Genomic DNA, 27,408 nt, shown 5'->3' on the forward strand with positions numbered 1-27,408 from the left:
GAAATGTTGGTCACAAAGATTACTCATGAAGTTATTTTATACTACTTGTAAGAAACTGATATTTGCTGTGGGCTTTTTTTTTTTTTTTTTTAAATCCATGCATTAATAAAAACAAATGTTAGTTTTGTGTCTTTGATGTGTTGGGCATTTTATAGACCATAGAGTTCTTTACCCCGTGGCAGTTACTGGAGGTGGGACTTTTGGAGAAAACAAGTACTTGCAGAAATAAACATTTTGCCAGTAGCTTTCATAGGTCCTCAAAGCAAACAAGAGGTCTGTGCCACACATCACTGGAAGGCAGAGCTTTGAGTTGGGGTCTCATGGGAGTCGCTGATGAAAATTGTGGAGTCCTCCTTTTGAAGATCTTTTAAAGCAAGTGTGATTTGTGTTTGTCTGAAAACAGACTGATGTGATGAGTTGCTAAAGCTCCGAGTCTGCTCAGATTCCCTCTCAACCCTCTGCATGTAGAGGGAAAGAGGGAGAAACCTTAAATGGGAACTTTCCACATTCTTGGAATACATAACAATTGAAGTATTAAAAAAAAAAAATTGGCAGCAGGGGCTGGGGAAAGGGCATTGTGATGAAACTGATGTCTACCAAACGAAAATGCCAAATAAAAGCAAGGAAGGGACTAGGGGAAGGAAAGCTGTAAATAGTCTTTTCTTAGCTTTTAGTGAGTCAAACAAAATCTCTGCTTTGTGTGTAACGGGCATGGTGAACGTGGGCAACGACACGAAGACTTTTCTCTCTCCATGGCTGGTCCAACTTTCCAGGTTTCAGACCATCCACGACTGATTTCACTTCGAGTGGAAACAGGCACCCCATCCCCAGGAAAGACTTTCCTGCACATTTTAAAAAGCAAAGTGCTGCTTTGTCCTTCCAAAAAGAAAACTCGCTCTCTGAATTTCCGCCAGATCCTCCAAGCACCCCGCAGAACTTAATAGAAGCTCATTAAAAAATCGCTTTCCCCCCTGTTCCCCAGCTAGCCCTTCCTCAGACCCGGGGCGGTACAGTGTTCAGAAGGGGAGAGGTCTTGAACGGGAAGCTGTGAAGGCAAAGAAAGTGAGTCCCAAATCAGTGCACATTAGACCAAAAAAAGGGAACAGGAGGAGAGCCAGCCCCGCCCTGGGACTGCGAAGTCTACATTCCTACAGCTGCAAGGTGGTGGCTACTTTATGGTTTTTCCTCCCCCCCAAAATACACTCCAGTGAGCAGACTTTTTTTTTCCAGAGGTGATGCAATTCCTCAACTCCCCTACCCCCCCCAGTAAAAAAGGAAAGCGGGGGGGGGGGTGTCTTTCAAACCCCTTTGCCTCGCACAACGGCAGCCCCTCCCTTTCCTCCCAGTCTACCCCTTTCCAGCCGCTTCCCATCCCTCCCCCTCAGCCCCAAGAAAGTTTGACGACCGCAAAGGAAACCGAAAAAAAGTTCTGTAGCCCCAGTCCTGGCGGGCGATCAGCATCTCTTTTGTTCGCGGCGAACCCACAATCCCCCTGACGTCACCGGGAGCCCGGGCCAATCCGCGCGCGGTCGGCGGCGGCGGCGGCCCGAGGGTGGGGGGAGCCGGGCCGTCCCTCCTCCGCGGCGCCCAGGACCTCGCGGGGGGCGGCAGGGGACCGTCCCATATAAACCCCGTTGTTCGGGGCTCGGCTGCCCACGCCGGCTGAGCTTTGCAAGGGGAGGAGAGGGAGCCCCAGGCGCGAGCCGGAGAGGGGACCTGAAGCCCCAACTTCTCTAGTCCTCTCCTTCCCCTCTGTCCCTCCAGCCGTCCCCTTCCCCGTCCCCCGGCCCCTACTTTCTTGGGGGCATCAACTCGCAGGAGGCACTGGAAGGGAGTCCAACCGCAGGTTGCAGAGGGGGCCAAACTTGTTGGCAACTTGCCTTCTGGTGAGGGCGTCTCTCCCCGCGCCGTCTCAAGATGCTCAGGGGTCCGGGGCCCCGGCTGCTGCTGCTGGCCGTCCTGTCCCTGGGGACAGCGGTGCCCTCCACCGGAGCCTCGAAGAGCAAGAGGCAGGCTCAGCAAATCGTTCAGCCCCAGACCCCAGTGGCTGTCAGCCAGAGCAAGCGTGAGTACTGACCGCCGGCTGAAACAGGCTGTCGCGGGGATGGGACCTACAGCCAACCAAAGTTGGGCTGAAGTTTTGAGCGCGCGCGCGTGCGGCGTCTGTGCACGCCTTAATGAGAGCAACCGACCGAGGACACAAAAGGCTCATGGTTGGAGCAGGCTGGTTTCGAGGGCCCTAGAATAAACTAATGCATTGGAGGACAGGGGTTTTGCGATGTCCTGCAGCGCTCTTGTCAACTCTACATATTCAAGTCGTCCTCCTATGCATTCATCCCAACTTGTCTTTAAAGAGGGAAATGATGTATGCCTTTAAATTTTCCATTTGGGATTAGTGTGCGGGCTCTTAGGCTTTGGATTTTCTTTGTTACTAAATAATTGGTTATTTTTTTTTTTTTAAATGGGTGTGGGAGGAGGGTGGCTAGATAGCTCTGTGGTTCCTAACTAACTTGAAAGACATGTAATTGGTTCACTCTGCTTTGGGGGCCCTTCAGGGTACTTCTCCAAGAAGAGAGATCGGAATTCCTCTTCCAGTTTTTCAAAGACACACCCTCTCTTAGCCTTGGCTAAAGGAAACTGCTTAAAGTCCTTCTTGATTTATCCCCCCAACTCCCAAGCATTGAAGGTCCTTGCATATTTTAAAATGTAATTCCAGGTATCTGCTTTCCAAAATGTTTCCATTCCTTTGATGTAGACCCCTGGCTAGATGGAAATGACATCATTGTATATAACATTTAGCTAAGTTAAAAGAAAAAAAAAAAAGGAATACCTAAATATCTATGTGTACAAATTGTGGTTAACATTTTAGATAGCTAATTTCTATATATTTTCGCGGAATATTGCTTTTAATTCTGATGTTCTGATGATTAACTTATTTTTCTATGTTTGTTGCTTAGTCTCATTGATTTAGTTGTGCAAGAAAATTCCATACTTTGGAAAAAAGAGGGGATGCAGATGTAATCACTTTTTTCTTCAATCATTTATAGCTGGTTGTTATGACAATGGGAAACACTATCAGATAAACCAACAATGGGAGCGCACCTACCTGGGAAATGCCTTGGTTTGTACCTGTTATGGAGGGAGTCGAGGCTTTAACTGCGAGAGCAAACCTGAACGTAAGTGGTGGGAGCCTAGCAGTTAGTATCTCTTAATATATAGAGAACTGGTGCCTGTTAATTAAACTTAGCATTGGTAATAAATTTTCCCAATAGAATTATCTGTCGTTTCCTCTTTAAAAACTGTTAATAACTGCTTCTATTCGCCTTTCACGTGTTACTTCTACCTTTAAAACGAAAGAACCAATGTGTCCCAACGTAGTTCCTAGAGTCTTCTTTTTGTTTTTATTGTCCCAAAGTTGTTGATGAGAAAAAGGAAGATTTTGTGTTCTCCCTCCAAAAGAACTGTTTATAAAATTTTAATTTATTAGAAAGGAATTTCAGATCTTAAACTGTAAGATTATGGGCCAGGAAACTCTTTGGGCACTATACTGTAAAGTGGTTTGTCAGCTGGAAAAAAACCACTAACCACTTACTTCAAAGTGCCTGTTCTTTTAGGACCATTGTTCTGTTTCTCTTGTAAATTATAGCAACTCCTACAGAGAAGCACTGATGAGTCTAGAATGGAAATAGTAGGATTAAGAAATGACAGTGCCTGGTGGGCGGTGGGGCTCTTCAAATTGTTTGCTTTTCATGTGGACCTTGGTTTGACTGAGTCAGAGGTCAGAATCTTAAGCCTTCCTTCACAGTCTGCCAGTCCTAAAGTAGGACTTTAGTATGGCTTTTTCCTAAGGGCCTGAGAATCCTTTCCCAATAGAAAGTCATTTACCTAAAAGTGGAGAACTGGTCAAAATTCAAAAGCCGAGCTTCATTAAAGCCTGGGATAGAATCTAGATCTCCCATTTTAATTTGTTACATACTTTGTGGTACCACGCTACTCAGAATGGAAGGCTGAGTGTTTCTTTGGATGGGATTAGTGGAATAGAAAAGCTTTTACATATGTGGGGCTCACATGGACTTTCCTTCTCTCTTCAGCTGAAGAGACCTGCTTTGACAAGTACACGGGGAACACTTACCGAGTGGGCGACACTTACGAGCGCCCTAAAGACTCCATGATCTGGGACTGTACCTGCATCGGAGCTGGGCGAGGGCGGATAAGCTGCACCATTGCAAGTAAGAAAGACATTCTGTAAACTAACGCTAAAATATCATGTATGTGAATTTCTCCATTACCTTCGCTGTCACTCTCTGTTATGCATGACTGGTTTACCCCTAGGGGACTAATTTTCTTCTGTGGTCACCCAACTTGTTCCTGTGCTTCTGGAAGATGGCTGTGTGCACAGGTGGAAAGAGTCTGTGTGGACTTAGGAGTACCAAGGGGAATCTCTTGAGTTCCATTTCAGTAAGATATGCTCAGAGGAGTTGTCCATTTTATATTACCTCAGCATCTTCCTCAAGCCAGACTGATTCAGTGATTATCTGCAGTGATTAGGAAGATGGTCTAGGAGAGTGAATTAGTCATTGTGTGTTCTGCTCTTGCTTGTGAGGCAGAGACCTGTTGCATCTCACGGATACAGTCTGGTTTCTTTGTAACCTATAGTTTTTACCCAGGAAGCAAATCTCTCTATCCCCAGGGTAGTATGGAATGGTTAGCTTACTAGTGTTTACAAGGACCTTTGGGGACTGTGTTGACCCTCATCAATTCTAGTTTAGCCAAGGCAATCTTTCCTCTATGATTCACTGGATTACCAATAGGCTCTATTAACAAAGCATTTGTTTATTTAATCCATCCTTTAAGTATAAGTTACTTGAAAGGCTTCTGTCCAAAAGAACAAAGCAGTCCCTTGTGAACAGACCCAATCAGCTTTTCCCACATTTAACATTAGGGTTTATTCAAGTTTGTTGGCAGTCTTAAGAGTCAGTGGTCCGTAGTGTTTATAGTCTAGTGAGCATCAGCCTTTGGATGGGCCACTGTGTTTAACAGCTTAGAATAGTACCCAGATTTCCTTACCTGAGAAGTAGATGTCTATTTGATTTCCACCAATATGACATTTTTTATCCTCAAATAAAATATGGGCTCTCCCACTCCAGAAAGCTGGAAAGCTCTACCCAATGTGAGGTGGCCTTTTCATTCAATCAGGCTCAACCTGCTGTGGATGTGGGGAGGTCATGCCTGCCAGTCTTTCTTTTCAACTTTAGGACCCAATTTCCTGTGATCTCTCCAAGGAACCAGGATTTATGACCTCTTTCTTTGCCATTCAGTTTTCTGTGTGATTTCCCATCGTGCTTAAACAAGACATTTAATTGAATGACCCAAAGTGACCAGCCCTGTTAACTTTTCCCCTGCCTCTGATGAGAAAGCTGTTCTCTGGGTCCTCACTTTGGCTAACCTAAGTATGTACTTAGTACATGGGTGGAACATGAGACCTTTTCTTTTCCTTTCTTTCCTTTTCTTTTCTTTCTTTTTCTTTTTCCTTTTTTTTTTTTTTTAATATACTCTGTCTCTGTCTCTAACATTTGCTTTTTGTCTTGAACAGACCGTTGCCATGAAGGGGGTCAGTCCTACAAGATCGGTGACACCTGGAGGAGACCGCATGAGACTGGTGGTTACATGTTAGAGTGTGTGTGTCTTGGCAACGGGAAAGGAGAATGGACATGCAAGCCCATAGGTGTGTGGCTCTGAGGGATGAGTGAGAGGTGGGAAGTCACGGTCACAATGTTGGGGTGAATAAAAAGCCACGTGGAGACGAGATCCGAATTCCAATTCAAAAAAGAATGAAATGGAAATTTTATTTCAAATACTGGAATAGTTTATAATCCTGAAGGACTAAGATTCTTAGTATTCCTGAAGTCCCGAAAGAATCAGATCAGAAAGTACTAAGCATTGATGGAAGTCTTAATTTTGTTTCAAAAGCACAAGATAGAATTGAAAGATTTAGGAAAAAGTCATTTCTTTTGTCTAATACCTGGTCTCAGATTTCTCCTTGGTCAAGACATAAATTATTTAAAAGAAAAAAACAATGGTACTTAAAAAAAAGATTTATTTATCTGAGAGAGAGAGAGAGAGAGAGTATGGATTCGAGTGGGGGGGAGGGGCAGAGGGAGAGGCAGACTTCCCGCTGAGCAAGGAGCCCAATGCGGGGCTTAATCCCAGGACCCTGGGATCATGACCTGAGCTGATGGCAGACGCTTAACCGACTGAGCCACCCAGGCGCCCTAACAATGGCGCTTTTGACATATTTCTTTCTTGGAACATGCTGGACCGAAACAATATTTTGTGTCCTCTGTCACACCTTGGTGATTTTTTTCTTCACAATAAAAATTTTTGAGCTTCTTTTGGCCTCAGTCCTCAGTTGAACTCTATAAATACAAATCTAAGTTTCTGCCTATAACCTTTACTCTGTTTACTTCTTGTTTGTGAATTCAAAGGCTTTTATTTTGCTTTGTGTTGTAGCTGTTTTTACAGCAATCAAGGTTTCAACAGCTTTCTTGTCTTTTTTTTTATGCATTCATAATTAGGATTGGAATTGTGCATAATCTCCCACAGACAAACACATACATAGATCATTTTCACTCCAGTAGTGGTGTGAACAGTGGTCCTAGCTGAATGTACATGGTCCATGTACTTATTAGGAGAACAGGATTTCTGCCTGCCAACTCGGCTTGAGCTTTCTTTCGCTTTGGTTACTTACTATGTGCTTAGTTACAGGGCGTGCCTTTCTTTTTGAACAGAGTACCACTTAAAAAAAAATGCGGCTGGATTTTTGCTTACACGATATACTTTAAATTACAAGGAGACTGCACATTTCAAAATAACCCTTTTTTTTCCCCGTTTTTCATCCAAATTTCCCTACAGCTGAGAAATGTTTTGATCACTCTGCTGGGACTTCCTACGTTGTTGGAGAGACCTGGGAAAAGCCATATCAAGGCTGGATGATGGTGGATTGTACTTGTCTGGGAGAAGGCAGTGGACGTATCACCTGTACTTCTAGAAGTATGTTTTAACTCTTTATGCCCAAGATGAGGCCAGGTATTGTTTTCTGGATTCCTAGAGAGACTTGTAATGTGATGTCACTTGGCGCACACCCGATAAGCCAGCAGGTTTTGGTAACATTTGGATGTCGAGAAAAATCCAACAATCAACTTATTCTGCTTCTTCAAAGAAAAGGAAAAAGTTTAATAAGGTCTTAGGCTATCAGCTACTAAGAAAGAACCCAGATATTCATTTAAAGGCCAAATGTGCTGTGGACCTGAAGATTAGTTGCAAATGTTTAATCTAAATTATCACTGAGATATTTTCCAAGCATTAAGAGCAAAGAAATCATTAAAATAACATGCAAGTACCTCTTTGGGCACGTAGATACTATTTTTTTTAAAGATTTTATTTATTTTTTTGACAAAGGGAGACACAGCGAGAGAGGGAACACAAGCAGGGGGAGTGGGAGAGGGAGAAGCAGGCTTCGCAGTGAGCAGGGAGCCCGATGTGGGGCTCGATCCCAGGACCCCGGGATCATGACCTGAGCTGAAGGCAGATGCTTAACAACTGAGCCACCCAGGCGCCCCAGTATTTAACCATCTTAAAATATTCATCATCCAAATTTGAATTCTTTGCTAATAAAAAAAAATAAGTCTTTCACAGAAAGTGATAATAATTCTGACAGTCTTTCCCAGAAACTTGCTGGTTCATTAGATCTTTTGCATTTAAAACCTTATTACAATCGTCAGACTTTCAAGACCTTGGTGGCAATGACTCAAACCCTCCTCTATTCTTTAAAGCTCTTCTGATAACAAGTTTGAGAGAAGTTCCTCAAAGAAAAGTCATTTATTCCAAAGCCCCCACTGTGTACAGGATGGTATAGGAACACAAAACTGAATTGGACATTAGCCCAGCCTCCGAAGAGCACTTAGTAAGTACGTCAGGGAGATGAGAAAGGCTTATACATATTCATCTTCTACAAGGCCCAATATAAAGGGCTTCAAGACAAATACTGAGAATAGTGCTATGGGGGTTCAGGGAAGACCATCCTATTAGCTGGGGATTTGAGGAAACGCTGTAAGCAGCCATAATATCTTCATCCAGACCTCTCTTCTGGTGGTAGATAAATGTGGATGTGTATGTGTGTGGACTTAACATCAACCGTCTACTTACCTTCTCTCATCCAGTGCAGTGACTTTCTGATTCATATACAAATCGAATCCTCTCTTCTGTCATTGTAGCATATGGGCAAAACTGGATTCTGACTGAAACAATCTATTTGCTACACAGACTGACAGAAGTTTAGTTACAAATTATAAAATTCCACTTTTCCATGGAGGGTTACCACCGAGCAATTCAAAAGAAGCCATTTTATTGGTGATTTTAAGTAGGTGTGTGCTGTGGAAGGGGAGAAGAGAACATTTTAATCAAAGAAGTTGGTAGTCCCCTGAATTTTCTTACATAACAAATGAAAAAAGAGATGCTGCTATCTTTTTATAGCTTCTTTGGGGCAATTGGGGGAGACCTTTTGAAACCTACTTGCCTCCCTATTGCTTCTTATTTTCTAAAGAAGATCCGCTGTTGAAAGGCTGGGTCGTATATAGTAATTACTGGGAGAAAGCGGGGAGAGCCTGGGAAGGAAAGAGGGGGAAAAACAGAAAGCCAGGGAATGAATTTGATCAAAGGACCAATGTGAAAACAATTTTTTTAAAAAAAATTAACAAATGAAAGATGATGAAAAAGTATTTTGGCAAACAGGGAAGTGAAACAAGACTAAATCATACAAAATCACACATCTCCCTTTCTGCTGGAACAAATGGGACCCCGTCTTTCAGAAGGTCCATGCCTGTGGCACCAGAGCCAGGTATAAACATATCACCAAAGAATAGCTCACCAAACTTTAAACTACAACCTTCTTCTTTTTGCGTCGACTCTGGTGCCTTTTCCCAGCTTGACCTGGTTTGCATATTTAAATGCTTTCTTTCTGACACAGACAGATGCAATGATCAGGACACCAGGACATCCTACCGAATTGGAGATACATGGAGCAAGAAGGATAATCGGGGGAACCTGCTTCAGTGCATCTGCACGGGCAACGGCAGAGGGGAGTGGAAGTGTGAAAGGCACGCGTCTCTGCAGACCACGTCCACCGGTGAGGCGCAGAACTAGCGGGGCCGGACACAGGAAGGCATTTCAAAAAATATTTCTGCGGATCCATCTATCCTTTGATGTGCCATTTGAGGATGAGTTGCAGGGTTTCTGCTAATCATCTGAGTTCATTGACAGATTGTTGGTTGTTAAGACTTTGTTTCATATCAGGTTTTAAATTTAAATAAAAATGAAATAAAAATAGGTCTTAGGGGGGAAAAAGCAGTTTTAGCCCCAAAAGATTAAATGGACCTTTAAGGAAATGCTAATATTATAAAACCTACACAATTTATATATAGATATATATATGTACCTATATACATTCCCATGCAGATGCATTTTTAATACCTAAAGGGGATTTTAATGGAAACGAAAGAGTTATGATGAGTTACATGACTACTTGATTCTTCTGCCAGGACAAGGGAAAAAAAGTACATTTGTTCTTTTTCAAAATGGAATATATTTCCTTGTCCTGACATTCAGCTTTCTTTGTAGCGGAAACAATCCTTTATGTGTGGTTTCCGTGCTCCAGCAAACTTTGTGGCATTCCATAAAATAATGCACAATCATTTTCTTCATGTATTGGCATTCACAATTTGAGAAATTCAGAGGAGGCCTAGAGATGAGAATGAAAGACACAATGTCTAAGCATTTAAAACAAACAAACAAAAAAAGTTTTCATTATTTCTAGTACAAGAACAAGATCTTTGCATTGTAGCTTGTTTTGTAAGAGTCTGAAGACAGAGATATGACGATCGAGAATGTGTGCTTGTTACCATTCTTAATATGTTCTCATTAGGTTTTCACTACATAAGGTACTAGCATTGTTGCTTAGCCTTTTATTGACCAGTCATTTAGCTAAAAATATTATTTGTTTAGATTTTTCTCCCTTTGATGAGTTTTCATCTTATTCTGAGCACTTCCAAAGGTGAACAAGATTAGATTTGACAGTATCTTTGAATTATTTGATTTTTATCAGTGAAATTACTGCCAACCAAAAAAAGAAACAATTACAAATATCAATCTCCTGAAATAGTTTAAGAGGGTAATTGGGGTTTAACGGGGTAAAGATTCAATAAATGTTGTCCATTTTTATTTATGGAAAAGGTTCTGTTATTCAAAAAAGTTTGGGAAACATTGGGATAAACAAAATGGAACCTCCTTCTGTAGGATCTTTATGTTCCTTTGCATTGTGACTCTTCCTTCAGTGGAGTATATCAATACAGATGCTGTCTCCTGCGTGAGTGGGACCTTGGGACCCATTGTCTGTGAAGTGTCTTTGAGTTCTCGGGTTGAGCAGCACTTAGGTAGATGCTGAATTCAGTCTACCAGTTATCCTGGCATCAGTTCTGGCTCTTCTTCTGTGGGCCTGGCCTTTGGAAGAACAGATATCCAAAAGCTTAAAGAAAAGATCAACATACTCTGTTGTCTTACTCTGAAAGGCAAGCTGTGTTAAGAGGATTGATTGGTTTTAGAAACACACACACACACAAATTCCCAAATAATCCTGGGGAGAAACAAAATGTGGAAGGAGGGGCAACTTCTAGAGAATTCCAGGGCATTCTCTGATGAGCTCAGAGTTACACAGATGACCATGGGTCTGCTACAGAGTGGTTGGCACTTCTCAAAAACAGTATCAGGAAGAGAAATGCCCAGTGACATTGAACTTATGGGAGCTGCTAAGAGAGCGAGGGTGAGGTAGACCCTTCCAGCAGAAGGGAGAGGCATGAAGACAGCACAGGGTACATGAGGCAATGAGGAGATGAGGCATAGAGCAAGGAAGGAAGTGGAAGGGACTTAGGTGTGGAGGATTATGAAGGAGTGGACCATGAGCTTCCTGGAGTGAGTGAGGAATTGTCGAGGGCATCTGCTCTGTTGAGTGACAGGATAATATCTGTGATTTAGAAATATAATCCCAGTAGCTCCAGATGAGCTGGAAGATGGAGACCATTTGGTGGACTCGTACAGATTATTTCCTAGGCTGAGTGTAGAAGCTAATGCAGAAAGGGAGGGTCATTTCTTTCCAGTTCAGGTCAGTAACACCATGGATTTCAGAGTGATCTGTATGGGACCCTGAAGATCCCAAGTCCAGAAGGGGTTAGTTGCTTTCTCTTATCCAGCTTTATGACTGTCCTTTCTCATGCCCTTAGGATCTGGCCCCTTCACAGATGTCCGAACAGCCATTTACCAGCCCCAGCCTCACCCCCAGCCTGCTCCGTATGGTCACTGTATCACAGACAGTGGTGTGGTTTACTCTGTGGGGATGCAGTGGCTGAAGACACAAGGAAATAAGCAAATGCTTTGCACTTGCCTGGGCAATGGAGTGAGCTGCCAAGAGACAGGTCTGCATCAACTTTTCAGGAAATAATGCTGATAACTTTTTATTACTTAATTTTTGAAAGGCAATACATTCATTTACCAAAAAAAGAAAGAAAGAAAGAAACAATAAAACAAACCAGAAAAGCTTATAATCTTTCCACCCTGTGATAACAAACAGGGTTGGCATTTCATATATTTTCTTCTAATCTTTTTAATCTACGTATTTTTCTTTCCTGTAGTGGGAATTCAACTGCTATGTATTATCTTTATTTGTCTAAACTGTTGTTACAAGAGGGTTGCCTTCTGAGTAGCAAATCAACCATATCTTAGACTATAAATCGCCAATTTCTGGAGCTTCACGGTGTAAACTTCTCTCAACAACCTAAAGCATTTCCTCTGGGCTACAACGCAGTAGTAACGATAACAGTAACAATCAGTACACTTGGCTTTTCCCCGAGAATAGCCTCATGTGTTAATTATTAAGGCACCAACAGAGTTGTCTACATCCCTTCAGTATACCTTGAGCAGCATTCTTAATGAACCGGTATTAATATACCTTTACAAATGGGGAAACTGAGGCATGGCAGCAGCGGTGGCAACAAAGGACACGGGCAAAAGAACCCAGGCATCCCTCTAGGCGCAAAAGACAGGTTTCCTGAGTAACGCATTTTGACCGATATTAACGCGGTGGTGATCTCTACTAGCAGCTTGAGGGCACACGCTTCCATCTCAATTAAGCTAGAAAGAAGCCGCTACTGGTGGGAGAGAAATGCAGCCTTATTTACCGAGACCCTTTTGGGTTGTGCTTGTAGCCGTCACCCAAACTTACGGTGGCAATTCCAACGGGGAGCCGTGTGTCCTACCGTTCACCTACAACGGCAGAACTTTCTACTCCTGCACCACGGAAGGGCGACAGGATGGCCACCTATGGTGCAGCACCACCTCCAACTACGAGCAAGACCAGAAATATTCCTTCTGTACAGACCATAACGGTGAGTCTCCCCAGGGGAAAACGCAATCGTGAGAAAAAGCCATTTCTCATCCCTGTTTTCATCGGCCAGCCTTCTAGCCATTCCGTCTTGAGGCTGCCGAAGAAGTAGCACTTTTGTTCAATCTGGACCTCAGAGACGTGAAGCTAACTTAACCGCTGAAGATCCTTCCGTGTTCCCCAGTCCCCTTGGGAAATGACACCAAGGGGAAAGCCCTCCGTTCCATTATTTTTGACACAGTTGGGATTATGATGTGGTTAAAGATACAGGTATATTAAAATCCACAGGCAATCCCACAGGGCTCAAGAATACACAGGATGGACGCCGGAGAGCTTTTGCTGCTCTTCTGGTGAAAACTATGTCTTTTTCAAAGCAACCATTCGATCTTTTCTCTTTTGGCTGGGAAAATGAGAGTGAAATTGGATTTAAATCTATTTTGAAGGTGAAGGTGAATACGCTAAGGAAGCTTGCAGCTCTATGATCAGGCATTCTTTATTCGGGGGTAGACTTCCTGTGAATTAGCTCCAGAAACCCGGCTCACTCGGAACCTCCCTATAGTTATGCCCCGCTGTGCGCCACCAAGCTCTGTGGTCATGTTTGTCTTCCTATTTGTGTCCTCTTCTGGGCAGTTTTGGTTCAGACTCGAGGTGGGAATTCCAATGGTGCCTTATGTCACTTCCCCTTCCTGTACAACAACCACAACTACACGGACTGTACTTCTGAGGGCAGGAGGGACAACATGAAGTGGTGTGGAACCACGCCGAACTATGACGCTGACCAGAAGTTTGGATTCTGCCCCATGGCTGGTAAGATGGAGCCCTGTAGACACCCATTTATGGAGTAAGACAGAAGAATAGTGTCCACTTTACTCCCAGTTCACCCATTCAGTCTTAATTTTCAGACAGCACAAAACTTCATAAGATATACTTACATAAGATATACTTACACATCTGTGTAAGTATATATATTATTATATATATAGTATATATATAATAATATATAGTATATATCTATTATATATAGTATATAATTATTTATGTAATTGTAAGATTGTTTTGATATAATTTAATGTCCAAAAATATATAAATACATTAAAAATACTTTTTAAAACATCTGGAAATGCCAATTTTTCACAGGTTTGTCATTTGTAAGGAGCAGACAACTGGGCCGCTTAGCACATTTCATGTGTAACTACCGTAGTCACAGACCTACAATATTTACACATAACTGTGGTTCAACTAGAATAAACTGTCTCACTTATGAAATACCAAAATGGCCCAAACTCTATGTTTTCTGACAAGCATGGGACCTTTTCTGGCTTCAAGGGGGATCTAGTTAGTATGAATGGTGAAAGGGGAGCCAATACCTTTTGTTTTCAAATTTCAAGAACCCTGTAGATTACATTTGATCTTCTATTTATAGAACCAAGAACCACGCACTATCGTCAACTGTTCGTATAAGGCAATGAAACCCAAGAACACTACTTATATTCACTTTCATTTCTTTCAACAAAAGAGACTGTTGGATTTAGAAGAAAACCATGCTTTTGCTTGCAATTCTCTACCCAAACACATAGTTTCCCTTTGGGATAGAATAGACTGGAACTAGAAAAAGTTATGGGGCAGTCATCAACATCAGTCTTCTAGAACAATGCAGACCTGTTGTGTGAATGTGTAGGTATTATCATGGTTTAACATCCCCCCACCCTTCCTGCAATGAATCCCCACAACATGCTTCATCTTTGGATTAGGTTTGCTCTCTCTGGGACTCAAAACTCTACATATGCCCAGGGCAGCACTGAGACGTCTTTGAGGCACGCCAGACTGCTTCCCAAGTGAGAGTTCTTAGGATAACCAAGCTGGACAGATAATACTGCGTATGTTTTTAGACCTTGTGATCATTTCTCCATCCATTTCCCTACAGCCCACGAAGAAATCTGTACAACCAACGAAGGGGTCATGTATCGCATTGGAGATCAGTGGGACAAACAGCACGATATGGGCCACATGATGAGGTGCACATGCGTTGGGAATGGTCGTGGAGAATGGACTTGTGTTGCCTACTCCCAACTCCGAGGTATGCTTGCTCATTAATGAGAACATTTGATAGGAACAAGAGTGCAGAGAGGACCAAGTTTGTAGGTGAAAACTTGTACTTTACCAAAAGCAGGAGAGCAAGTATGCAATGCCACGCCATGAGTCTCCTGTGCAGATGAGCTTCTTAGGTTAGGCAGCCAGTGGAGAAAAGCTGGCAGAGCAGTTCTAAAATTCTGAAGCATTCCCATGATGTGAGTACTTACGCTGAGCTGAGAAGATGACCCCAAAGGCTAGAGCGCAATCATCTGGTCCTTTTAGCTTTTAGTTAGGCCATTAGAGGCATGTCTAGAAAAGACTGGATAATTTCTGTAAGGAAAAGAGACTTTGCTGTTTTTTTAAAAAGATTTTATTTATTTATTTTTTATTTTATTTATTTATTTCTCAAGAAAGAGAGAGAGCGTGTGCACACAAGTGGGGGGAGGGGCAGAAGGAGAGGAAGAAGCAGACTCCCCGCGGAGCAGGGAGCCTGACAAGGGGCTCTATCCCAGAACCCTGAGATCATGACCTGAGCCGAAGGCAGACACTTAACCGACTGGGCCACCCAGGTGCCCCGAGACTTTGCTGTTCTAAAATCAGACCCTTGCAGATCCAAACTGAAGGTGACAGAGAGACCTATTTCTTTTGCTCAGTGCAATTTTTTTCCTTTGGATCCTAGTATTTAATATAGCGACGGCGATTTATTAAAACCATTTTAGTACTTCTGTTTCTTTGATTTGAAAACTAAGATTTAGGTAGAACTCTGAGCTAATAAATAGTTCATGTAACTGGTATGTTGACATTGTCCTGAACTTATTCTCCTTTTGTGGGTAACTCACTCCAGTAATAATAATTCCATATGACGTTGCAGAATTGAAAGGAACCCTAGAAAGACATACATTCCAACTCTTCACTTTCCAGATGAAGAAGCTGAGAGACCCAAAGGGGGAAAGTCATTTTCTCAGGATCTGACAGAGAGTTAGGAACAGAGTTGGCCTAATTTTCTTTTGAATTTCACAAATGATCAGACCATCACGCCCTGCTGGGTGCTCCATAAGTATGTTTGATCTTCATCCCTATTTCTCAGAGCAAGCAGAGACCTGAGGGACATTATCAACTAAGCAAGAACTTTTCCAAAAGTAAAACACACATTTGTTCAAAAATTGCCTTTCCACAGGAAGGCATATTTTACCACATTCTGTAGTTGTATGTACTTTGACCTCTGACATTTAAGTTTATAAGAAAGAGTTTAAGAAAGAGAGAATTATTTTTTCCAAAAATTGTATTCCTGACCAAGCTTTGAAAAAGTATTAATTCTATGCTCGTAGAAAAGTTCTTTTAGTGGGAGGTGTTGATAATTTAGTGGAAAAAACTGTATGCTTTGAAAAGCATGGTGTTAAAAAAAAAAAAGAAAAGCATGGTATTTTGGGGGCACCTGGTAGCTCAGTCGGTTAGGCATCCTGCTCTTAATTTCAGTTTGGGTCATGATCTCAGGGTCGTAAATTCGAGCCCCGTGTCGGGCTCCTTGTCATCGTGGAGTCTGCTTGAGATTCTCTCTCTCCCTCTACCCCTCCCCCAGCTTGCATATGCTCTCTCTCTCTCTCAAATAAATAAATGTTAAAAAAAAAAAAGAAAAAGAAAAGCATGGCATTTTTTAATTTCATCGTGAAACTTAAAAAAGCTCTCCACCTTCCCACTGGTTCCTAAACAGATCAGTGCATTGTTGACGACATCACCTACAACGTGAATGACACATTCCACAAGCGTCATGAAGAGGGACACATGCTGAATTGTACCTGCTTTGGTCAGGGCCGGGGCAGATGGAAGTGCGATCCCATTGGTAATTAGCCCTCATGTCTCTAGATGGTTTTGGATGCTGCGACTAGTTAACGAGCTTCAGATAAGGAGAGCTGTTTCATATTACATCATTGAATTTGACTCCAGACTTTGATCAGTGGTTTGTAGAGAGCTTTGTAAAATCTTTTCTCTAATCATGACCCAGTATATCAACTTGATATTGGTAGTCATCTGTTATTGAGTTTGGTAACCCATTCAGATTTATTTTAATGGAATGGAATCAGTTATTTGGTTCTGAATTATAAAGAGAATCCATGTTATGAAAGAGAACCTTCCTTTGCTGACTGTGCAGATGCTCGTGCCATTAAATACCTCCTTCCAAATACTTTATTTTTCTTGGCTGCCCTTTTTAATAGATCTAAGCAAATAGGGAAGGTTGAGCCTTAACAGAGCTGCAGGCCAGCTTTAAGGTAATCCCTTAATATTCCTTTACTAAAAGAGACCTGTTGCTCACTAAGAAACCAAACTGGTCAGATGAGTTTGTTTGACCTGAGATTATCAAAGCCTGAGAGGTCTTTTCAGAAACTGCTCAGCAAGTATTAACTAGATGAAAATCTAGTTCATCCATTTACATGTAATATTAAGCCCTCCAATATTTAAAGAGGTATATAAAGTGTTATTTTGTCCTCACTATTCAAATGGTAAATCAGTTGCATTATAATGGAGGCAAAATAAAATATCTGATTTAGTTTCTCAAATTGATATTCAAAATGTCAGTATGTCCTGAAATCTAAATCATAAAATTTTTATTTAGAACTACTGTCTTTTTAGAAGACTAAACATTTCTTCCAGTGGGTACTTGTTTACCGCTATTTTCTGCCAGTTGTCCTGTAAGGTAAAAGATAGGAACAAAATATTGTGTAACTGCGTATATTTGTAAGGATAGTTGCAAGTTTCCATTAAAACTAAGAACGTATGCTCCTTGCTCACTTGCTGGAGACACTGAAATTCAGTTTGTAGCTCTCCATGTTTAGTGCTGCTTCTTTCACTTTGTATATATTTTAGACCAATGCCAGGATTCAGAAACCCGGACATTTTATCAAATTGGAGACTCATGGGAAAAGTATGTGCATGGCGTCAGGTACCAGTGTTACTGCTATGGCCGTGGCATTGGGGAGTGGCATTGCCAGCCATTGCAGACTTATCCAGGTAAGTAGCTGGGGTAATGCAAACTGACCACTTCCACCTGAGTTGTAAAAACTGGGTGGCATCATTGTTTTTAATTCTCTGAACCCTGCATCGGCCTCCTCTCTCTTTCCCATCTTTTTCTCTGATCATGATCTAATAATCAGATTTTTGACTCAAATGATTTTCTTTCCTCCCCAGTCAAGTACAAGATGTGCCAGGCTGGGAAAATTTGCCTGTGTGTGAGTTTGTTTCTGAACACTGTAGAGCATTCCATTAGGTTAAAACACTCCGGCTAATTTGATCTCCCATCTGCACATGGGAATAGAAACCGTGCAGTGAGCTACGCTGGGAGCGAAGTGTTGGGACTTTATGTTATGACTCTCGACAGAGAGGTTGCATACAGGGATGTCACGGAATACAACGTAGGGTACGTGTGTTCACTCAACATTTCAGCCAGGGCCTCTTTGTGTCCAAATTTTCATTTGTTTGATCAGTTGGAGACTAGAACAAAGTATTCTGGGTCAAGAGTTGAGCGATTCGGTCAATTTTCTGCCCACGCAGTTCAAATACTCCCAAATGTTTATTGCTGGGGTTTTCTTTTTTTCTAAGGTCACAAGACATAATGCCTAGCTGTAGGTGTGATTAACTCATTTTAGAAAAAAAAAATTTTTTTTAATTTAATTATAATAAGACATGGTGAATTATGAAGCTCTCATCTTTAGGTACCAGTTTCTTGAGCAACTACAGAGGTGCAAATCCTCCTAAACCTCTGTTAACTTTAGACTTTCTGAAACATGGCCAGCATTCAGAAACAGAAACAAGTTTTCAGAGCATCAGAACCTGTCTCTGACAGAAATTAAGATTAAGTAAACTAAATGCCTCCATAGTGTAGTAAGAGATTCACTATCATGGAGAACCAGGTATGGAACAATTTGGCCAAAGGTAGAGTTTGCCAAAGACATGGGTCCTGGCTGTACGTGTGGTGAAGGAGATCCATGTCAAACTCCACTCATCATTTTCTCATTTGTAAAATGGGGAGATTAAAGCTGATTGCCTTTAAAGTTCCTTCTAGCACTCACCATCTACAGATCTCTGATCCTAAGTACTAACCACCCAGATACACCCTTTCCACAAACTTGGAAGAAATCTACCTCTCCCTAACCCTCAGTTGCTGTCAGGGCTGTCGAAGTTGACCTTGCCTTAAACAGGCTCACAGCATAAATTAACCTGGCTCTTAAATTGTATTTCATGGTGGATTTGGAGGTAAGAATCACTTAAAATAATTTTTTTTGTTGTTTAATAATTTTTTTAAAAATCTGACTGCAGAAAAACCTGAAGTTCAGAAATTATATAATTGGTTTTCTTCTTTAATGAGGCAACTAAAGGATAGAAACTTTTAAAGAAACACTCTCTAGTTTCTATGTTTAGGATTGTTATTGGTGTGGCAGTTTGTCGAAAATTGTCCTCCAATTTAGAGAGAAATTTTTTTCTCACTCTTTTAAAACGAGCCTGTTCACGAAGCAACTCACTGGAAGCATTTTGGTGGACTTGACAAGGGTGAAATCCAAATGGAAAGGAAGGGAGCCTTCTGCTTTGGAGTTTTACAAATTGACTTTGCTCCTACTTTTTAGAAAGGGTCAGAGGAATGCCCAATGAACATGGAGGAGGGGATATAGAGAGGGGATTGGTGTTTGCCCTCAGTACGAGGTTGGGCGCTTATCTCTGTGCCTGGTTTGCTCAAGAGTTCATGCCTAGCACACGGGGCTTTATGAGTGTGGGAAGAATAAAGGAGCCACAGATGACCAGCAGACTGTCTCGGAGCCTTGCCCTGTTGGCTCCTCCTACAGAGAGGATTTGGTGGAGTTGTTCAAACTAACAGAAGATAAGAGGCATTTGGTTTGTCAATAAACAGCTAGGAAAGCACAGATCTCAGCAAATAAAATAGAGAAAAAAGGACTGAGTTGCAAAATCATAAATATTTAACTTCCCTAGGATCATCGTTACTAGAAATGATTCATTTCAGCCTTATTTTAAACTGATTTTTAAAAGTATACACATTGTGTCATATTTTTACTTAACTGTCTTATGGTTAGCCTGATCAGATTGAATAAGAGAGGGAGTCAAGTTTTTACAATGGTAATTGCTAGTATATACCAGTTAGGTTAATTTTAGTTTTATCAAATTCAACTGACTTAAATGATGTCAGAATTTTCAGATTTCCTGTTTTCAGATCATATGTAGATTAAGGTAGAGTGGTAATCAGAATTTAGTTGACCTCACAAATGATGGACACGGTCTCTTTTCTTTCTGAACAAAAATATACTAAATGCATGAAATCCACACTGCCATTCAGTGCAGCCCCCTTAAGGGTGGGCTATGGTGCAAGCGTAAATTTCAAAACCTACAATTTCGAACCAGTGCTTGAAGTTTTAGAAAGAAAAGAAACTTCTGTAGTTTTGCTCCGTCACGGAGGTACAAACCACTGAGTCGCCTTTTCCTTTTCCCACCTCCTCCTCATGGACCCAGGAACGTGATTAGGGTTAAAGGTGAGCAGTGAAACTTAATAGACATTTTACCATCATAAACTTTTGCTTTTAATTAAAAGCTCGTTTTTTTTAGAGCAGTTTTAGGTTCCCAGTAAAATTGAAAGGTACAGAGCTTTCCCATATAGCCCTTGCCCCCACACATGCACAGGCCCCCCTATTAGGGACACCCCCCACCGGAGTGGCGCATTTGTTACAACCGAGAAATCTGCATCGACACTGTTTTCACCCAAAGTCTATGGTTTACATTAAGGATCACTCTCGGTGTTGTACATTCTGTGGCATCATAAACTTTTTTTCCTCCCTCAAAATCATGATTGCCAAACTAAGTAAAATACATATCAGGTGTCTCCTTACTTAAGGAAATTATAGTAGGACTTCTTTAGAGGATCGATATTTAAACAGCCTTACACCAATTATTGTGAATAATTTAAGGACGTGATATTCCTGTATTTACTGATGTTCACAGAAGTCACATCTCTGACATTTTGCTTCATTATTTGTCTTATTTATTTAAATTTATTAAGTTAAATAAATTTAAGTACACTTATTTATATTTGTGAGGATCTTTATGAACAGAAGGCGTAATTTAAAAAGTGATGAAATTAACTTCTGCCAATTGATTAAAACAAACATCCGGCCATGTTCTGTGAAATATACACTATTTTAGAATGGAAAACTGAGAATTTTATGCATGGATTTTGGTGTTCAGGTGGCTTAGAAATATGTGCATTAAACGAAATTAAGATTCAGAGAATAGTTGTTAGTCTTCAACCACTTTGAATTATTCCCAAAACTTTTGAGTCTACAAAGATATGCAAGTTTTGTATTTGTTCTGCCACAGAATACTTTGTTTTCAAAGAGAATTGAATAGCAAAGATAATAATTAAGTTTGAGGGGCGCCTGGGTGGCTCAGTCGTTAAGCGTCTGCCTTAGGCTCAGGTCATGATCCCAGGGTCCTGGGATCAAGCCCCGCATCGGGCTCCCTGCTCTGCGGGAAGCCTGCTTCTCCCTCTCCCTCTCCCTCCCCCCTACTTGTGTTCCCTCTTTCACTGTGTCTCTCTCTGTCAAATAAATAAATACAAATCTTTAAAAAAAAATAATTAAGTTTGAAAATCACTATTTTTTTTTCCTAAGAGCTTTCAGAAAACTTAAATCTGTTAACAAGCTGGTGAAATGCTTTATGAAACTTGCAAAACGTTGCTTTTTTTTGATAGAGTGGCAGTTAGAAATTCTTGGAAAGGTTATGACAAGGAACTTTATTTCTAATAAGTAGAACATTGATTGGCATCATAAAAAAAGACAGTGTTTAGGAAAAAGATGGTGTTCTGTTCTGCAAGCTTAAATTCTCTAGCTATTTCATTATTATCCTAAATGGAGTCTACACTATTAAGAAATTAATTCTACTTCCCTTATATGTTTTTTTCTTAAAAAAAAAAAGAAAAAGAAAAAGAAGAAAAACCAAAACCAGACTTTGAATTTTGTTGGAAACAGTCATACATATCGAGATGTGGAAATACTGAATTTAGTATATACTTCAAAATGCCATTTCAGTTGGAAACTGCTTTTGGAAAAAAAAAAAGTTTGACCTTTTAATAATTTGGGCACTCAGTAGTAGGATTTTAGAGTATACTTATCAAGTAAAACTAAAACTAAAACTTTCCCCCTAACTAATAGGATGCTTAGGCTGATAAGAAATAAAACTGAGTCTTGGGGCATCTGTTTGGCTCAGTCAAATGAGCATGCAACTCTTGATCTTGGGGTCATGAGTTCGAGCCCCACGTTGGATATAGAGATTACTTAAATAAAACTTAAAAAAAAAGAAATAAAACTGAGTCTGTAATTATTCATTAAGGATTCTACCCCACTTAGAAATATGTGTGCTTTACATCATGTCATATAGCCTTTGGAATGTTTCCTTCTTAGTGGGTAGATGCATTCTTGATGAAAGCCTTCACAAATGAGAATTTGCTTTAAAGAAGCTTAGTATGATAAATAAGTAGAGTTTGGGTTCTGTGTCACTTTATTTGGCTTAGAGTAGTTTCGCAATTTTCTCAAAATTCTTACTTTGAAAATGGAGAGGAAAGCAAACTGAGAGGCATTTTTCAAATTTTATTTGCTATAAACAAGTTCTATTTGCATTTCTCATGTGATGGACAATGATCTATTGACTAAGAAAGGATTTTGTTGCATTGATTTCCAAGATGAGGATGTAAAAAAGTAATCCAAGAATTTTTTTTTTTTACTCTACTCACATTTACTGATAAGTAAAACTGTCTTTTAATGATGGCCATCCATGTGCACTAAATTTTAAGCTGAAGTAAGTGATCACCCAAGATCACCGAATCTCACATTTTCATTTTCAGGCACAACTGGTCCCGTCCAAGTAATCATCACTGAGACCCCCAGTCAACCCAATTCTCACCCCATCCAGTGGAATGCTCCAGAACCATCTCACATTTCCAAGTACATTCTCAGATGGAAGCCTGTGAGTATCCCGCTCAGAAACTGCACACTGAGACTACTGAAATTAACACATTCTAAACATTTTTTTTTCCAGCTTTTGAGCCAATAAATATGATTAACTATCTGTGACTTGACATACAGATTTAGCTTTTTTGGTATTTAGAAGGATTTAGAAAGATTTGTTATTTAGAAAATCTTCTTAACAAGGACTTAGAAATGATAATGCCTGAAACAATTCTTCCCCAATATGGGAAGAGAATCTAAAGTTTTTGTCTGTCTTGCAACTCTATCAGAGGAAAACAATGATTGGCATCATTTCCATGATTGAAAAATTAATATTTAGCTCTTTGGGTTCACTTTTGAAGGGAGTACTTCTTAAAACATTATTTTTGATCCTTTGAAGTTATTTAGATAGAAGGGAAAAAGATGGTGCAAGGGAAGAATACATGAGGAGTGATGGTTTGTTTAAAAAGTGAACCTTGTGGGCGCCTGGGTGGCTCAGTTGGTTAAGCGACTGCCTTCTGCTCAGGTCATGATCCTGGAGTCCCTGGATCGAGTCCCGCATCGGGCTCCCTGCTCGGCAGGGAGTCTGCTTCTCCCTCTGACCCTCCCCCCTCTCATGTGCTCTCTCTGTCTCATTCTCTCTCTCTCAAATAAATAAATAAAATCTTTAAAAAAAAAAAAAAAAGTGAACCTTGTGATTTTCTAACAAGAACCATCTAGAAATTGAAGAAATCATACAGAGGAAGATATTGGTCAAATAAGCTTTAGTTTTTCTTACCCTTCAAACTTGCCTGCTATACCTCCAAAATTCATGACTCATAACTTGAGAAACACTATTTTAAACACAGGACAAAAATGCCCACTTTTAGCCATAGCTATTAAATTCTAGCAATTAAAAGCAAAATGAGGGGGTGCCTGGGTGGCTCAGTCAGTTGAGCATCTGCCTTCAGCTCGGGTCCTGATCCCAGGGTTCTGTTCAGCGTCAGTTCCCTGATCAGCAGGGAGCCTGGTTCTCCCTCTCCTCCGCGCCTCCCCACCTGCGCCTACTCTCTCTGTCTCTTATAATAAATAAATGAATGAATAAATGAATGAATGAATGAATGAATGAATAAATAAATAAATAAATAAAAACTTTTGACTTACTAATGCAGTTAACTCTTGGGGAAAAATTCAAGCTGTGAAATCATTTTTTTTTTTTTTTTTTGGTAGTATACTCAGTACTCTTGTCCATAGTATGTGGAGTAGCCATTTCCAGAACTTTGTATCTAGTAGATGTTAGTCAATGAGATCACTATATTGTCCCCTCAGATACCTCCTTGTCTCTCATCATTTTGTTTCATCACCAATTTTATTTATTTTAAAGCTAACTCTGAAGCGTTATGTGAGATCTCTGTAATTTGGGACACTTACAGAGAGGTATAAAATATACATTGAATTGGGAAATCTTCAAAGAAGCTGCAGTGATGAATTTCTTTGAGATTTTCAACAATTAAGAATTTTCAGGTTTTTCCTCAATGGATGTTACCTGAGAGTTTGTTTTTGAGTATTTTCTTCTGATAGCTAATTGTCTAGAAAAGTTCACATTGAATGAAAGATTTATCATTAAATCTGAGCTAATTGTCATGACTAATTGCAGTGTTTTTTTTTCAGGGTATTTGAGTTAAAATTTAAATTTAAGATATACAAGGATCCGTTTCATTGATTTCAAAAATATAAATGGACACTTGAGTATTTGAATTATTGAGGAACTGGTTGATTGGATAATTTTAAAAACTCACTGGGCATTAAAAATGTATTTTGACTTAGTTTAGAATATTTACACTTAAAAGGATCTCATCTTGTTTGAAGTAAGGCCGTTTCTTTTCCACACATTTTATTGCAATGAGTTTTGTGATCCATGACATGTTAATGAAGTTGGACAGGATGTGAAAATGTAAACTGGAATCAAAGATTAAATAAACCAAAATCACATTCTTTTTCAGTCTTGCCCAAAGTTGGGAACTGCTTTTGATGGGGTAATTCATATCCAAGAATGAGCCTTCAGCCAGACCAGTGGAACCTTATATGTGATGGTCCCAGGAACTGAGTCACAAAGCAGTATTATATTTTTGACTATTTCTGCAAGGCAAGAAATTTGTATCCTACTAAGTGAAAGAGTATATAGCCTTTTCCCACTTCAGAGAAGAATTTATCTCTCTTCATCGTAGAAATTTAAAAAATGGGAGAGGCAGAACTTGGGCTCATCATCAGTCTGGCAAAAAGGAAGGTGCCCAGTGCCTGTGACTGTGTGACCTTGGTCAAGTCACATCTCACTGTTTCTTCACCTGTAAAATGAGGGTAATTATACCATTAACTTGGAGGAAAGGAGAGATGGAGTTTAAATGAGTGAACGCAAGTAAAACAGCACAAAGCCTGGCACACAAAGAGCTACCAGTAAATATTAGCTATGATAATAATTATTATTAATATTAAACTCTGCTAAAGATCCCCGTTCTGATTCCAGTTTTCCATGATTTTCTTCCACAGCGGAGCTGCCTAGGTCCCTCCTTCTTTGAAGATTACTCAGTATCATCTCTGAATGTTCATCCTTGGGAATACTTATATGACTTCTTTTCTTTTAAATCTTTAGAAAAGTTCTCCAGGCCGTTGGAAGGAAGCCACCATTCCCGGCCACTTGAATTCGTACACCATCAAAGGCCTGACGCCAGGCGTGGTATATGAGGGACAGCTCATCAGTGTCCAGCACTACGGCCACCGAGAGGTGACACGCTTTGACTTCACCACCACCAGCACCAGCCCCGCGGTGACCAGTACGTATGCCACCCGTCCTCATGGCTGTGCCTGTGTTCCTCAGGAAGTGGTTCCTGTGTTCCTCAGGAAGTGGTTTGCTTCCCAAGTCCTATTCCTCCATGGATGGCACCAACACTTTTTTTTTTTTTAAATGGTGTCCTTTGGATGACAGTAGTAGATGTTCTCCAATGGCTGAAGGCTCCCTTTCCCCTTTCTGTCACCCTCTAGGCAACACCGTGACAGGAGAGACGACACCCCTTTCTCCCGTTGTGGCCACTTCTGAATCTGTGACCGAAATCACGGCCAGCAGCTTTGTGGTCTCATGGGTCTCGGCTTCAGACACCGTGTCAGGATTCCGTGTGGAATACGAGCTGAGTGAGGAGGGAGACGAGCCACAGTATCTCGGTAAACTAAATGTGCCATCATGACAGCTTTGGAACTAGTTGACGGCTCGTACTGAACAAACTTCCGCTGTGAGGAAGGGAAAGATGACCTTTCTAGAACTGAGCTGGGTTTTTCCTGAGCCATGCTCACATTTTCCTGGTCCCCAATATGAGCTGCATTACGCATTTGCCTGGGCACAGGTCTATACAACCATAGTGTTTTCTTTTATATATATATATATATATAATTTTTTAAAATAGATTTTATTTATTTATTTATTTGAGAGAGAAAGAGGGAGAGAGCGTGGGGAGAGGAGCAGAGGGAGAGGGACAAGTAGACTCTGCACTCAATGCAGAGACCTATGTGGGGCTTGATCTCAGGACCCTGAGATTGTGACCTGAGCCGAAATCGAGTCAGACACTCAACTGACTGAGCCACCCAGGTGCTCCTAGGGCTTTCTTTAGGGAAGTGATTGCCACTTTGAGGACCACAGCAGAAAATGTTAGCCTTTGGGGGTACACAGTACCCTCATTAATGCTTTTTAAATTCTCATGGTTAGGGGACTTTTAAGAACTTTATTGTAGCATAATATATCATAGGCATAGAGCTTGATGAATTTTTATAAAGTGGACACACCCATGTGACCAGCACCCAGATCAGGAAAAAGAATATCCCTCCTACCCCATCGTCCCCTGCCCATAACCATCACCCTGACTTCTAACTACAGAGAGCTATTTTTACAAATTGGGGGTGGATTATAAAAATTATATATCTTTAGAGAAAAAATTTAGAAAAATGGTAAACAAAAGAAAAATTATCCCATAATGCATCGATAATTATTGATTATCCATTAGTACATTTCCTTCTAGACTTACCCCCTTCCCTTATGAATATATAGTTTTAAGAATATCCCTCTTCTAGTCTGTGGAGTGATTTCAGGGGTTGGTTTGCTCTGACTGGTAACCTTTCCTTTTTATTTTAAAGATCTTCCAAGCACGGCCACTTCTGTGAACATCCCTGACCTGCTTCCTGGTCGAAAATACATTGTAAATGTCTATCAGATATCTGAAGAAGGAGAACAGAGTCTGATCCTGTCTACTTCGCAGACAACAGGTACACATGTACTAGGCGCTGTGAAGAGACTCTTTTTTCTGTAGAACAGGCCTAGAGCAATATTTCCTGACTGTTTTCCTTGGGTGCTCCTTTCTTTTTCTGTTAGCACCTGATGCTCCTCCTGACCCTGCTGTGGACCGAGTGGATGACACCTCGATTGTTGTTCGCTGGAGCAGACCCCAGGCACCCATCACAGGTGAGGTTGCCCTCCTTCTTGGCTGCCAAGTTCATCTTGACAGCACGGGTGGTGAGGGAGCTAATTCTGATCTGTGGACAGAGATACCACTTAACTCTCCTACATAACTCTAGACTAGGGTAAAGGGGTGTGTGTGTGTGTGTGTGTGTGTGTGTGTGTGTGTGTGTGTGTGTAATAGTAATTCAGAATGTGATTATTTTCAAGTCTTAACTGCTCGACTTTCTTACAGATCATTTCCCACCATGTCCACTTTATTGACCCCCTACACACACACACACACACAACACACAACCTCGAAAGCCAGCTCACTGACTTATTAAACCAGGCATTTCTGAGATCGAAGAGGGGTAATTTTTCTGAAAACCTCA

General features: G+C 40.9%; 1 protein-coding gene across 12 annotated transcripts in view; it reads left to right on the top strand.

The window, feature by feature from the left end:
• Positions 1-1,584: 1,584 nt before the first annotated feature.
• FN1 (fibronectin 1) overlaps positions 1,585-27,408 on the top strand; it is a 67,102-nt gene continuing 41,278 nt past the window's right edge. For 11 of the 12 annotated variants that reach the window (XM_032402637.1, XM_032402642.1, XM_032402678.1 and 8 more), the window contains exons 1-17: positions 1,595-2,065; positions 3,048-3,176; positions 4,092-4,229; positions 5,594-5,725; positions 6,913-7,050; positions 9,026-9,184; positions 11,331-11,522; positions 12,312-12,491; positions 13,118-13,294; positions 14,412-14,564; positions 16,272-16,400; positions 17,423-17,566; positions 22,455-22,576; positions 25,187-25,367; positions 25,576-25,752; positions 26,716-26,844; positions 26,951-27,040. In XM_032402637.1, coding sequence (XP_032258528.1) covers positions 1,918-2,065; positions 3,048-3,176; positions 4,092-4,229; positions 5,594-5,725; positions 6,913-7,050; positions 9,026-9,184; positions 11,331-11,522; positions 12,312-12,491; positions 13,118-13,294; positions 14,412-14,564; positions 16,272-16,400; positions 17,423-17,566; positions 22,455-22,576; positions 25,187-25,367; positions 25,576-25,752; positions 26,716-26,844; positions 26,951-27,040 — 2,518 coding nt within the window. In that variant the 5' untranslated portion in view covers positions 1,595-1,917. Of the gene's footprint in view, positions 2,066-3,047; positions 3,177-4,091; positions 4,230-5,593; positions 5,726-6,912; positions 7,051-9,025; positions 9,185-11,330; positions 11,523-12,311; positions 12,492-13,117; positions 13,295-14,411; positions 14,565-16,271; positions 16,401-17,422; positions 17,567-22,454; positions 22,577-25,186; positions 25,368-25,575; positions 25,753-26,715; positions 26,845-26,950; positions 27,041-27,408 lie in introns of all 12 variants that reach the window. The other variant, XM_032402709.1, reaches the window with a different exon arrangement.

Source organism: Phoca vitulina, unplaced genomic scaffold, assembly GCF_004348235.1.
Source record: "Phoca vitulina isolate PV1807 unplaced genomic scaffold, GSC_HSeal_1.0 scaffold1, whole genome shotgun sequence".
Lineage (NCBI taxonomy): Eukaryota > Metazoa > Chordata > Mammalia > Carnivora > Phocidae > Phoca > Phoca vitulina.